This window comes from Papio anubis, chromosome 16 (assembly GCF_008728515.1).
Source record: "Papio anubis isolate 15944 chromosome 16, Panubis1.0, whole genome shotgun sequence".
In the NCBI taxonomy this organism is placed as follows: Eukaryota; Metazoa; Chordata; class Mammalia; order Primates; family Cercopithecidae; genus Papio; species Papio anubis.
In genome coordinates this window covers 16,228,815-16,243,866 of record NC_044991.1, presented here as the reverse complement: position 1 = coordinate 16,243,866, position 15,052 = coordinate 16,228,815, and the positions used below count along the sequence as shown (strand labels likewise).

General features: G+C 41.6%; 1 protein-coding gene across 1 annotated transcript; it reads right to left on the bottom strand.

Moving 5' to 3' along the window:
* Positions 1–7,774: 7,774 nt before the first annotated feature.
* LOC100998306 (transmembrane protein 251-like) lies at positions 7,775–8,637 on the bottom strand. Its single transcript, XM_009217171.3, has one exon. It carries the CDS (start codon positions 8,587–8,589, stop codon positions 8,194–8,196), a length of 396 nt encoding a protein of 131 aa, XP_009215435.1. The 5' UTR covers positions 8,590–8,637; the 3' UTR covers positions 7,775–8,193.
* Between the last annotated feature and the right edge of the window lie 6,415 nt (positions 8,638–15,052).

Here is a 15,052-nt window from a genome sequence, read left to right as displayed (position 1 = left end):
CCCATGCTGTTCTTATGAGAGTGAGTGAGTTCTCATGAGATGTGACGGTTTTATAAGGGGCTTTTTCCCCTTTGCTTGGCACTTCATCCTGTCACCCTGTGTAAAAGATGCCTTGCTTCCCCTTCCCCTTCCACCATGATTGTAAGTTTCCTGAGGCCTCATCAGCCTCTTGAACTGTGAGTCAATTAAACCTCTTTTCTTTATAAATTACCCAGTATCAGGCAGTTCTTCATAGCGGTATGAAAATGGACGCATACAAATACAAACAGGTGAAGTTAATTTTAATAATAATGTTATTTAACCAAATATATTCAAAATATCACTTCAACATGGAATCAATATAAAATATTACTGAAATATCTTGTATTCTTGTATCACACTAAACCCTCAGAATCAGGTTTATGTTTCAGTTCAGCTACATTTCAGGTGCTCATTAGCTACATATGTCTGGCGTCTACTGAACTGGAGATCATAGCTTTGAGAGCTGCCTCTACAAGAAGCAGCCAGGATGAGATGGTATGAAGCTTTCCAGTGGGCTCTGTCGTGTCCCTGGGTAGTGAGTCTAATGTCTGACCTCTCCTACTTTTCCCTCATGAGGGCATTTTCCTTGTCCACAGAAATGGGTCAGATCTCATCCAGTGCCTGCCTGACCAGGCCTCACAGGAGACCTGCTGGTTGGAGGAGAAGTTTAGAAGATTCCAGATGTGTACTCCACCTGTCATCTGCCAAGGCTGCAGGTAACCTGAAGGCATTTTTTCAGCGCTGCTTCTCTCATCTGCACACTCACCTCTGTACATGATTGCTCATGGTCTCTGGGAAGCTTCCCCTGCTTCTTCCTCCTCCCTCCACTCATCCCTGCTTTGAGCAGATGCAAGAGAAAGGAAGGCACTTGTTATTTCAAATGGGGCTTGACGCAGCCTCACAAAGAGTATAAAACCAAACCATTTTCACAGGCAATCAGACCCAGGCAGTTAAAACAAACTGAGAACTCAATTACAGCCCATTACTGTCTGATCCAGGGCTCCCCCCTCTGCACATCCCTTGGCTTCTAGAAAAAGGAGTGGGAAAGGGCAAAGGGAACCCTTTCTGTAGCCTGCTAATAGGCTGGGATCACACAAAAGGCCCTCACTTCTCCCATCAATCCAAGTGGGAAAGGCAAGTGAACAATTCTCCTGTGATTTAAACAGATTAAAAAGTAAATGATAGTGTTGACAAAGCCCTAAGCAAAGATTCTTTTGGCATTTGATTAGTAGCATGGACCAAAAATGTCGTGTGTGTGTGTGCACATGCAGACGTGTGGTCTCTTCCTCATAACCACATAATACATATATATGTCACATCTAATGGTACTGGCAGTCAGGATGAAATAGGGTTCCACTTTCATATGGGCTTTCTGAACGTGTCAAATTGGTACCTCTTCTGTAAAATGAGAATAATAATGCCATCAACCACATAGGGATGTTATGAAGACCAAACAAAGTAAGATTTGTATAGTTACTTTCTGATTATCTGCCTTTGTATCAATCAATCAATCAATCAATGGAGGAGCGTGGTAAGAACCATACAGGCATGGTTAATGGAATCATACAAAGATTCCCCCAGGTCCATTTGGAGACATGAGCATGTTCTGAACCATTGTTCTATGTTACAAATGCATAGAAATTACAGATAAAATATTTTACATAATAAGAACATGGTTTTCTTCAAAGCATTAAAAAAATAGATGATGGGGGAATCTAGAGTGTTAATCCTGACACTGAAGTACCATGATCTGTGAGCATCAGGACCTGCTATGGGTAGTTGGGGCTGGGGACCTGTTTCCCAGGTGGGGATGAGGACCAAATGCATCCTATGCATGGGAAGAGCTGTACCTTTGTTGCCCATTTGAAGCCAGGCCCTGGACAGCCCATGAATTGATACCTTAATATCTCTGCCTTCCCACCTTATACCATGACCAGGAAGATGCTAGAAGGATGTACCTTGTGGAGACTGGGTCCCTAGTGAGCCTGGCAGGTGGATACAGGATTATACCATGTGTGGGAGGCAAGCATCCTCTTACAAGACCAAGTTTATATGCATTCCAGTCTGGATATTTTCAGTCTATTAAATTTCTCTGTTTAAAGAAAACTATCATATCTTCTCCATCTCTGTGTCATTCCTGTGAGCTTTAACAATGAATTCATAATTACAATAATAATTTTTCATTAATTTGTCATTGATGATCTGTCATGACCATATAGTGTTCTAGGTAAACATAGTCTAAAAAGACCCAATCCTTCTGGCCAATAATAACAATAGCACAACAAACCATTTACAGTTCACAGCCTACTTGAGTCTCACACCAACCCTGTGAGAAAGGGCTAATCCTCAGATAGTAAACAAATGAGGAAACAAGCTATGCAAGATAAATTAGCTTCCTCCAAGTTATGCAGCTAGCAAGTTGTGGGCAGAAGCTAGAACTCAAATCTTCTGATGTCTTGTAAAAACCCAGAAGGCAACCCCTGAAAAAATACAGCTGGAGTGTGTAAAAACTACAAGGTTTCCTAGAGATGGCAAGACTCATGTTGGCATAAAGGAAGCAAAAATTCTGAAGAATAAGCCTGAGAATGTAATATAGGAAAAATATTGGTAAGGGATGAGATACTACTTCACAGCCATTACGATAACTACAATTAAAGAAAAATTAGCTAATGTTGGCAAGAATGTGAAGAAATTAGAACCCTTGTATGTTGCTGGTATAAACATCAAATGTTATAACCACTGTGGAAGAGAGTTTGGTGGTTCCTCAAAAAGTTAAACATAGCATTACTGTATGACCCAGTAATTCCACTCCTACATATATACCCCAAGTAATTGAAAACAGGGACTTAAACAAATACATGTGCATGCATGGTTAGAGTAGCATAATTTACAATAGCCAAAAGGTAGAAATAACCCAAACATCCATCAATGTGTAAATAAAGTGTGGTATATCCATACAATGGAATATTATTCAGCCATGAAAAGGAATGAGGTACTGATACATGCTACAATGTGTATGTATGCACCTCAAAATATTATGCTAAGAGAAAGAACACAGAAATAAAATGCCACATGTCATATGACTGATATGGTTTGGAAATTTGTCCCCTACAAATCCTGTGTTGAAATGTGATCCCCAATGTTTGAAGTAGGGCCCAGTGGGAGGCATTTGGGTCATGGGGGCATGTCCCTCATGAATGGCTTGGTGCCCTCCCCATGGCAATTAACAAGTTCTCATTTTATTAGTTCCCATGACGGTTGGTATTATAGTCAATACAAAGGGCCTGGAGACTGGGAAGCATGGCTCATGCCTGTATCCCCAGCACTTTGGGAGGCTAAGGCTGGAATCTTAATCACTTGAGTCCAGGAGTTTGAGACCAGCCTGGGTCACATAGTGAGACCTCACCTCTACAAAAAATCAGAAAATGATTAGCTGGGCATGGTGGCGTGCAGCAGCTACCGAGGAGGCTGAGATGGGAGGATCACTTGAACCCGGAAAGTTGAGGTTGCAGTGAGCCATGATTGCACCACTGTGCTCCAGCCTGGGCTACAGAGTGAGACCCAGTCTCAGAATTAAAAAAAAAAAAAAAAAAAAAAGGAGAGGGCCTGGCATCTCATCTTCTCTTTCCTGTTCCTACTCTAGCCATGTGACATGCAGTCTCCCTCTTCACCTTCTGCCATGAGTAAACTCTTCCTGAGGTCTTACCAGAAGCAGATGCTGGCACCGTGCTTCTTGCACAGCCTGTAGAAGCGTGAACTAAGTAAGCTCATTTTCTTTATAAATTTCCCAGCCTGAGGTATTCCTTTCTAGCAACACAAAACTGACTAATACAGACTCTTATTTTTATGAGCTATCCAATGTAGGGAGAGCCACAGAGATAGAAAGCAAACTGGTGGTTGTCAGAGGCTTTGGGGAGGGGCCATGGTAGTGACTGCTTAAGGGATATCAGGTTTCCTTTAGGGAAATTAAAATGTTTTAGAGCCAGATAGAGGTGAAGGTTACACAGTATTGTGAATTATACTAAATGCCACTGTATTCTTCACTTGAAAATGGTTAATTTTTTGTTATTTGAATTTTATCTCAATAGAAATAAAAGAAACAATAACAAAACCCCAGCCACTCTGGCCCCAAAGCTCACAGTCATCTTATTTGGCCACAGATATGGTGTCTCTCTCGTTGGTTCTGATTGTGGAACCAGCACCCAAATTGGGCTATCTATACCAGAAAGAATGGGATTCAAGTGCAAATGACCTAAAGAGTAACCACTATACGACCAAAATGACAAAATTCTTTAAAATTATGTTAATGATGAGTTGATGGGTGCTGACGAGTGGATGGGTGCAGCACACCAACATGGCACAAGTATACATAGGTAACAAACCTGCACGTGTGCACATGTACCCTAGAACTTAAAGTATAATAAAAAATAAAATAAAATAAAATAAAAATTATGTTATCTTTCTTGTCAACATTTAGCCAGCTCCCCAAACCTTCCTAATACAGTTTCTAAAGCATAACCCTAGGGAAACTTACTGTCTTTCCAGAATGATTGGCACAGATTGAGGGGCTGGGAGTTATTTGGGAAGGAGAGGCAGAGTGGTAGAAATAAAGATAGTGTAGATGAGGAAGGGATGGCTCCAAAGACATGAGGCAGAGAAACTGAAACAACTGTGTACATAGCCACACTCCACTCCCTGATGGAAAACAAACTTCTCTCAGGTCAAGGAGCATGTCTTATTTATCGCCAGAAGAACCTATTATAGAATCTAATTTATAGTAGGCACTCAGCAAATATTTGTTTAATAAATAAACTATAAAGGAAAATACATTTGGGTTTCACCCTGTTGGCCTGACTCATGAATCATCACACTAAGGAAAGGGCAATGCTAATAACTAATTGAGCTCTTTTGTTCACTCAGTTCACTTATTCATCCACCCACGCATCGACCCATCCGCCCATCCATCCATCCATCCATCCTGTCCAACCATCCATCCACGTATCCATTCATTCATCTTCTTTCCTTTCAAAATTCAACAAGTTTGTATTGATTGCTTACCCTATGCTGCCGCTGTTTTAGAATCTGTGGCTATAGATATGAATAAGATGGTCTCTTTCCTGCAGGGGAATTAGTAGCAGAGCAAGAAGGAGCTGGAGAAGTAGGCAGAAGCTGGGCAGTGTGGGTCTTGGAGAAGTACTGGGGAGGTCAGGCAAGTGGAGAAGTTCCATGACCAACCACAGAGGCAGTCTTGTTGTGCTGGGTGACATGGGGGAAAACCAGGGAAGCCCCGTTCCTCAATGAGCCCAAGGGACAAGGACAGAGTTAGAAAGGGGAGATAAAAACAGGAAGATCAAAATCCAAAGGATTTCAAGTATAAAGTAGAGAGTAGATATTAAAGGGTGGGAGGAGATTCAAATTAACAGCTATAGTGGAATTGTGGTACCCACCCCTATCATTATTGGGTGCTGGTTATATGGATGAGGGGGTGGATCTGCCTGTGTTAAAGACAAAACTTAGAGTCACCATTCACTATGATGACACAACGGGAGTGCCTCTTGCCTTGAGCTGCCCATGGTTGTAAGGATGGTTCCATAAAGATGTCCACACCTTCCTCCTTGGAACCTATGAATATGTTATAGTACATGACAAAAGGGACTTTTGCAATTGCAACTGAGTTTATGGAACTTAAGATATTATCCTGAATTATGAGTGGGCCTCATCTTATCACATGAGCTCTTAAAAGCAGAGAAAGCATTGGGGTAAGAAATATGAGACAAGAAGAGAATTCAGAAAGCTTCGAAGCACGAGAGGGACTCACCTACTGTTGCTGGGGGAGGAACAATTGGAAAGCATGAGAAGAAATGTGAGTGCCTTGTAGGTGCAAAGACTGCCACTCAGACACTAGACTGCTAGAATGTAGAGACGTCAGTTTGATAACCACAGGGAACTGACTTCAGCCAGTCACCTGATGGAGCTTGGAAGTGGATTCATTCCCCAGAGGTTCCAGGAAAGAACAAAGCCTTTCTGACACCTTTGCTTCAGCATTGTGAGACTCCAAGCAGAAACCCCAGCTGAGTCACACTGTACCAGACTTGGCCTACAGAACTGTGAGATAAGTGGGCGTGGTCTCAAGCTGGTAAATCTGTAGTAATTTGTTATGGGAGCAATAGAAAATGAATACACGTCCTGTAACAAGACTCTGTCTCACATCAGGTAAAACAGGGAGTGCCTCTAGAGCTGAGATTATTTTTTATTGTCCTACACACCCTGGAGTTAGACCATCTGGGTTCAAATCCTGCCTCTGACATGCACTGCTGGGTGATATTAGGTCAATCTTTTAATATTTCTGAGTGTCCTCAGCAATAGACTTCTGCACGTATTTTATAGGACTGTTTTAAAGAGTGAATGAGTTAACATTTTACCTTGGAACTGTGGCTGGAACAGAATAAATTCGGAGAGTATTTTATTTCTTTGTGATGATGTGTCGAACACAGTAGAAGCATTTCGTCAATGGCAGATTTTCTTCTTGCAAGGAACACAGTGGTTTGACAACTAGCTCCCCTCTTTGGGGCCAACGTACTCATTCTTCCTGATGTTGGAGGAGTTGGCTGAGGGCAGCTGCATCTCCCGGGGTTGTAGCTCCCTGTCATTGCTTGGGAGCTGAGCCTGGCTCCCTGGCCTCAATTCAGCCTGACTCTAAAGGGCTATCCCAAGGTCTCTGTTGCAATATCAGACAGTTCAGCTTCTCAGAGGTGTTGCTCCTGAGATCATTCTTCAAGAAATCTTCTGCATATGCATATCTGTCCCAGAGTTTGTTTCCCAGCATACCTGATGTAATACAGTTCTCCTTCTTCTCTTGCTCTTTTCTTGCTTCTATTCTTCTTGCCACTGTGATTTGCAGACTATGCACTATGTGCCACAACACTGTTCTATTTGATAAAGCACTTCTAATCCTACATGTATAAGTCAAGGCAGATATTGTTTGCTCTGTCTTAAAACGAGAAGGTTGAGACATTGAGTAGTGAGATAGTTGCCCAAGATCAAAGAGCTGGCAACAGGCAATGCCAGGATTAGAATGTGGGGATGTAGGAGAATCAAAAGCCAGTGGCTTGCTGTTTATCACATTGAATTGACCAGGTTGCCCTTGGATCAGACTTTTGGGACATGAATCCCATCTTTGCCTGGGCTTGAGTGAGTGTTCCCCTTGGGTATAGGGCTCTGAGCTACTTTTGCTGCTTCCCCAAGCAGCATCTGCTTGGCTTCTGGGGAGGCCTCGGGAAACTTATCATTATGGCAGAAGGGAAAAGAGGGAAACAGGCACATCTTTTATTATTATTATTATTTTTTAGTGTTTGTCTTCTCTTTCTTTTTTTATTATACTTTAAGTTCTAGGGTACATGTGCACAACGTGCAGGTTTGTTACATATGTATACATGTGCCATGTTGGTGTGCTGCACCTATTAACTCGTCATTTACATTAGGTATATCTCCTAATGCTATCCCTCCCCCCTCCCCCCACCCCACAACAGGCCCCAGTGTGTGATGTTTCCCTTCCTGTGTCCAAGTGATCTCATTGTTCAATTCCCACCTATGAGTGAGAACATGCGGTGTTTGGTTTTTCGTCTTTGCGATAGTTTGCTGAGAATGATGGTTTCCAGCTTCATCCATGTCCCTACAAAGGACATGAGCTCATCCTTTTTAATGGCTGCATAGTATTCCATGGTATATGTGTGCCACATTTTCTTTCTTTTTTTTTTGTATAAAATTTAAATTTTATGACCATGTCTGGACCTTTTTACACTTAACACAATGGAAATGTTCATATTCATTTTTTTTCCCCAAAGGAAAAATTTCTGAAACATCACTATGTTGCACAGTAGAATAGAAATATGAATTCAGGTACTCAGTCAAGTTTCTAAAGAATGCAAATAACAGACACGATTTAACTTCCAAAATCTGAAGTCATCAACATGATTTTGTAGTACTCTATCTCAGGTTTAACCTAAAAATTCATTATTATTCAGATAAAGATAGCCCCCTGATCACATGTTTTTAAAAAGCCTCTGCCCCACCACAACTTCCTGAGATCTGTGGAGAAACTGCAGTCTTGTGATCAGACCCCATATAGGACTGGCAGTTTTGTAATCGTAGGGAAAAAAACGGTGACTGATTTTATGTGTCAATCAGTTGTAGTCTGCTGATCTGATTAGAAGCCTTGACAAATGCCTGGTGGCGATTGCAAATAACTGCCAAGCATATAGGGATGATACAGTAGCCCACTGTTTTGGGATCAGCTCTTGTACAAGAGTATAGGAACAAAAACATCTGTAAGTAAGGTACCAGAAAAGTAATTGTCCACAACCAAAAAGGCAAGGAGAGTAATCGAGCTTTCAAGGAGTGTGTCCATGTGGTTCCTTCAAGGGGCTCCTCAGGGTGCTGTTGAATGTGTTCCAAGGCCAGCCTATTGTAAGTCTCATTGATTTCAAAAACATAGTAAAATGCTGCCGCACTTGCTAACAGATACAATCCCACACCAATCCATCCCATCCGCTGACGGAAATTCATCATTCGCCATGCTCTGTGCCTTCCTGTCCCGGGTGGCCAGCCCGCCCGCCATCCTGGATGCTGCTGCGCCACATTTTCTTAATCCAGTCTATCATTGATGTACATTTGGGTTGGTTCCAAGTCTTTGCTATCGTGAATAGTACCGCAATAAACATACGTGTGCATGTGTCTTTATAGCAGCATGATATATAATCCTCTGGGTATACACCCAGTAATGGGATGGCTGGGTCAAATGGTATTTCTAGTTCTAGATCCTTGAGGAAATGCCACATTGTCTTCCACAATGGTTGAACTAGTTTACAGTCCCACCAACAGTGTAAAAGTGTTCCTGTTTCTCCACATCCTCTCCAGCACCTGTTGTTTCCTGACTTTTTAATGATCGCCTTTTTAACTGGTGTGAGATGGTATCTCATTGTGGTTTTGATTTGCATTTCTCTGATGGCCAGTGATGAGTAACCAAAACAGCATGGTACTGGTATCAAAACAGGCACATCTTACATGGCCAGAGCAGAAGGAAGAGAGAGAAGGGGGAGGTGCTACACACTTTTAAACAGCCAGATCTCGTGAGAACTCTACCAGGAGAACAGAGCAAGGGGAATGGTGCTAAACCATTAGAAACCACCCCCATGATCCAATAACCTCCACGAGGCCCCACCTCCAGCATTAGAGATTACATTTCAACATGAGAATTGGGTGGGGACACAGATTCAAACTATATCAGAGGGTAAAGCTTCTGTATAACCAGGTAGCATTTTCTCTAGGAAATGATATTCTTCGAGGACCAAAGCTCTTCTCAGGACCAAGGGTCCCTGCCACATATATCCTGAGAGCTACCCTTTGGTCAGACAGGTCTGAAAATAGCCAATGATCAGGTTCATCCTTGTCCGTAGGTCTAAGCTCCTCCTAACTGAGTCTGGAGAATACACACAGTCCATAAATTTATACCCACATAATCTTTGGGCAGGAGAGTTATAACCTTGAAGACCTTATCCTGCTATGTCATGCAAGCTAATGTTGGAGAAAGCTTTATGTTCAAGCATGTACATCACAACATTATTTATAGAAGCAAGAGAACAACAAGGAAACCATCTAAATATGCAGCAAGTAGAATACTGCTAAATAAATGTGAGCAGATAGTATTCTGTCATAAAAAATCATGTTTCCAAGTAATATTTAATGGCCCGGAAAATAGCTCAAAATATATTATTAAGTGAAAAGATTAGACTGGTAAACACTTTTCATTGAATTCTGTCATACCAATAGGAAATAAAAAGACTGGAGAAATACACCAAAATGTTCATAGCCATTATTTTAAAGAATGTAGAATGTATTGTCTTATTTTTTAAAATAAATTAATATATTTTTCAATTTTGTGCAAATTGTGGGAACCACTTCTATTATCAAGAAAAACAGCCATTTAAAAAGATCCTGTAAAAAATCTACATTTTAAAAGGACTTATTTTAGCTTGCAATAGAATACATTTTGGGTCTTATACTCTAATTCAGTAGAAGCCAGGGGGTTTGAGCATTTCCTTTTCAGGTTTTTACAATTTAAAATCTGCTCAGTGTATCTGGCATGTTTTGTGCTTGGTTTTCAGTCAGTAGTTCACGGCATTAGATGGCTACATATCTAAAGCATCCAGATTGCTTCTGATTACTGAGCATGCTGTTAGGATATTTTATGTGCCATTCTTTACCAGCTTGTTTTTTTTTTTTTTTTTTTTTTAGGAAGATGGGAGCAGTGCAATCATTCAAAAAAAAAAAAACTTCATAAATATATAGCTCATGCCAGGTACTGGTTTAGATATTCATGATACAGGAATGAATATGTTTCTTTTTTTAAGAACTAATACGTTATAGTATGTACTGTCATTACATTACGTACTAGAATTATGGGTACGCAGAGTGGAAGAACTAGCTTTAGGGTTTCCAATAAATACTGTATGGAGAAAGGGATTTCTGAACTGGGTTTTGAAGGATAAGTAGGTGTTACTGAGGCTGAGAAAAAAATGAGAGATGGTCATTCTAGGAAAAGGCTCTACTCCAAGCAGAAGGACAAGATTGTGAAGATACAGGATGTCTCAGGAAAATTTGTGACACTGACGAAATATGTGGCGGGGAAAGTAAGGTGGGCCAGATTAGGAGGACTGGAATGTTGTGTTAAGGAATTCATGATTTGGTTTTTGAATAAAATGGGAAGTATTGGATAATTCCAGTGGCAGTACAGAGAATAAATAGGTTAGTTGATTCAGGGATCTAGCGTAAATATATTTACTTTCGAACAGGCTTATGAACTGAATTGACAGAAATACCCTAATGGGTCACAGTACAATTATTTATTAGCATAAATCCCACGTACTCAGTCATGGTTTAGACACTGTGAGTAATATATAAAAGTTAAAAAATATTCCTATTAAGTATATTTATAGCTTTTCAAATACAGGGCACAGAATAGGAATGAACGTATTTAAAAAAATGAATATTATTGTGAGACAAGACCGAAATATGTGTTTTAACTATGAAGTACTAAAAGAACCGAGAGTTCTGAGATCCTTCCACAACGTCAGTACGGTTTATAGTATAATTATATGGGTGGATTCCTGTTTCCAGCAGTGGTAGACTAGGCAATACAGACTGCCCAGCAACCATGGAGGCTTTATATTTTGGGTTTTCAGAGCAGTAGCAAGTTCTTGCATCAATCTGTGTGGACTTGGGGTAACTTGGCATAAAGGAATGTCTCCGAGAAGCTGGACCTGCTTTACCTTGAAAGGAGGAAAAAACAAGTGACTTTGTAGGGTGTGTGTGTGTGTGTGTCTGTGTGTGTGTGAATAATGCAGTAATTAAAAACGCAGACATTGCATCCAGACTGCCTAAGCTCAAGTCCAAGTTTTGCCACATACCAGTTCTGTAAGCTTGCAAATTTCGTATCTCTCTGTGCCTCAGTTTCTTTATAAAGTAGGGATGCTAACATTGGCCTCATAGATTTGCTATGAGGATTTACTCTAAAGCACTTAGAATAGTGCTGGGCTTATGTGAAATAACTGACAAGTATTAGTAATTACTGATACTAAGGTTCATGATCATTTGCTGAGGAGCCAGGGAGTCAGAACAGGGAGATGTGGCCATGAGGAAAATACTGGGAAGAAAAGGGTCAGGGGGCAGGGCCCTGGGTCTCAGCATCACTGCTCCCTCCTTTCCTCACTTCCTTCCTCCCTCTTTACCTTCCTTTCTTCCTCTGTTCCTCCCTTCCCCCTATTCCCCCCGACTTACCCCACCTCCTTCCCCCTTTCCCTCCCTCCCTCCTTCCTTCCTTCCTTCCTTCTTCCCTTCCTTTCCTCTCCCCTCCCCTCCTTCTTCCCTTCTTCCCTTCTTCCCTCCCTTCCACAATAATTCACTGAGTGACAACCTGTTCCAGATACTCATCTAGCTATTATAAAATTGCAGCAAACAAAACAGTTACAGAACTGCCCTCAGAGTCTTTATCTTCTAGTGAAGGAGACAAACACATCAATTTAATGCCAGGTGGCATTGCCTGTTATGAAGAAAAATTGGATGGATTGGATTTGAGATTTGTTTCTTAAGAATGATCTCAATCTTGGCATGGAGTAAAGAAAGTGCTAGGCCAGTGGGGAGACAGGTCTACCGTGAGGGACAACACAGGAGTGTCTGGGAGCTGTCCTGGATTGGAGAGCCAGCCCTGCACTGCAGCCTGAGGATGCTTCCCCAGTGTAATCTCATCATCCACAGCAGCATCACCCTTTGCTTTCAGATCTTGTACATCAGGCATCTTAGAATCTCGAGACAGGGGATATCACCATGGATTTTGAGACCTTATCTGCCGACCATCTCCCAAGAGCGAGTAATCAACATCCTGCATACTTGGAGTCTTCGCCCCCAGAGGACCAATTGTTGTATGCAGATGCGTCCCAGCAACACCCAGGGCATTTATGAGCTAATGTACAAGACCGCCAGATACCAAGTGGAATGGGGCAGAATATACCATTATTTATTTTGAGAGTAAAATCCAAACATGTGAGAACACTCTCTACCCCCTAGCACACTGGGAACAGAGAGCATGATGGTTAATTTTTTGTGTCAACTTGGCAAGGTCACAGTACTCAGATACCTGGTAAACATGCTGTGAAGGTATTTTTTTTAGATGAGATTAAGTCAGCAGACTTTGAACAAAGCAGATTGCCTCCACAATGTGGGTGGGCTTCATCCAATCCATTGGATAAGCCTTAAGAGAAAAAAGACCTCCTTCAGAAAGAGAGGATTCTTCCTGTGTCTGACTTTAAACTCGAACCGCAGCATCAGCTCTTCCCTGGGTCTCCAGGCCGCTGGCAACTAATTAAAAGGAGGACAAACACCTCTGTCCTCTGTCACTTCTGGCTAACTCCCATTCATATCCTTCAGGATTCAGCTCAGGTGTCACCTCCAAAACGATGTTGTCGCTGGAGTCTCAACCTGGGTTAGATGCATTTTCACACTTTGTAATAATTGTTTCTATGTATTTCTTGGACAGTTAGGATCACCTCATAGTCATATGCCTAATGCCTAGGAGAGATCCTGCCCTCTAGGGAGAAGCTCACTAAACAAGATGACAACATGAATGCAATGACTGCTCAGGGCAGCACCTTTGTCTCAGTCATCTCAAAATATGCCTAGTACCATAGTATTACTAGCCTTTCACTACATTTTAGCTGAACTGGACTAAACTACCCAATCCATCCCTAAAGGTGGCTGGTTGTACCTGAGAAAGGATGTATTATGGGTTGAACTATGTTCGGCCAAATTCATGTATTAAAATCCTAATCCCCAGGACCTGTGAATCTAACTTTATTTGAAGATACTGTCTTGACAGAAATAACCAAGTGAAAATGAGGTCATCAGCGTGGGTGCTAATGCAGGGTGACAGGTGTTCTTATAGAAAGGGGAAAATTGGATACGGAGAGATGCACAGAGGGAAGATGATGTGAAGAGATACAGGGAGATGCCAGTTGTATGAGTCAGGGTTCTCTAAAGGGACAGAACTAATAGGATAGATGTATATTTGAAGAGGAGCTTATTAGGAGTATTGACTCACATGATCACAAGGTGAAGTTCCACAAAAGTTTGTCTGCAAGCTGAGGAGCCAAGGAAACCAGTTCAAATAGCCAAACCTCAAAAGTAAGGAAGCTGATAGTGCAGCCTTTAGTCTGTGGCTGAAGGCCCAAGAACCCCTGGCAAACCACTGGTGTAGGTCCAAGAGTCCAAAAGCTGAAGAACTTGGAGTCTGATGTTCGAGGGCAGGGAGCATCCAACATGGGAGAAAGATAGAGGCCAGAGACTCAGCAAGTCTGCTGTTTACATGCCTGCTTTTATGCTGGCAGTTGATTAGATGGTGCCCACCCAGACTGAGGGTGGGTCTGCCTCTCCCAATCCACAAACTCAAATGTTAATCTCCTTTGTCACACTCTCACAAACTCACCCAGGGGCAATAGCTTGCATCCTTCAATCCAGTCAAGTTGACACTCAATATTAACCATCACATCAGCCAACAGGGAGAAAAGCCTGGAACAGCTACTTCTTTCACACATTCAGAAGGAATCCACCCTGCTGACACTTTGATTTTGGAGTTTTAGTCTCCAGAACTGAAACAATAAACTTGTTGTTTAAACCACTCATTGTGGTATTTCATAACCACAGTCCTAGTAACCCAAGACAGGGTATACCCCCACCACCAAATGCTCTTTTTCAATTTACCCAGGTATCCAGCCACCCACCTTTAATATTTAAGGAAGAAGTGAATCTTTAAGCCACTGAGATATCGCAAAATCTTGACTATCTTGTTTCCTGGGCTTCCTTACTTCCTAACACAACTGAAAAGTGAACTTTCTCTGAGCATGATGCCTGGCACATAGTAGGCATCCCATAAGCACTGGATGACTGAGTGAATAAAACATGTTGTGTTCATGATTTATTCACTCATTCAGTCAGCGCTTATGGGATGCCTACTATGTGCCTACTTACTCCTCATAGTGCAATAAAGCCAACCTTCTGTGTCCTGTTTGACTCTCTTAGATCAGCCTCTGCATTCCCCTGTAACTTCAACCCCCTTTGAGGTTGTTATTTATTTCTTACCAGGTGCTTTGATTCATTAGCGGTTTCCATTAAAGCTATGGTTGAAAAGACACTTTCATTTGAAATCCTTGAGCATGGTGTTTTTGTTAGCTGGCTTTTCCTACTCTGAAATAATTACTTTTTTTCTGAGGTGCTGAACTTTCTCTTGTTTGTCTCTTTTCTCTGACAGCCCTTTCTTTGATCCTTTCTGGAAAGACTTGTCCAGGCCCATTTAGTAATGCCAGAGGATCTTAAAGGAAAATAAATCATTGACTATTCACACTGAAAAAGACTCTAGGAGATGCTTTTGTCCAAACTCTTCATTTCCAGATGAGGTCACAGTTTTCAAAATATGCCATGTGAA

Bases quoted from the DNA above. Each gene is read 5' to 3' on its own strand.
- LOC100998306 (XM_009217171.3), bottom strand. From the start codon at position 8,589: ATGATGAATTTCCGTCAGCGGATGGGATGGATTGGTGTGGGATTGTAT.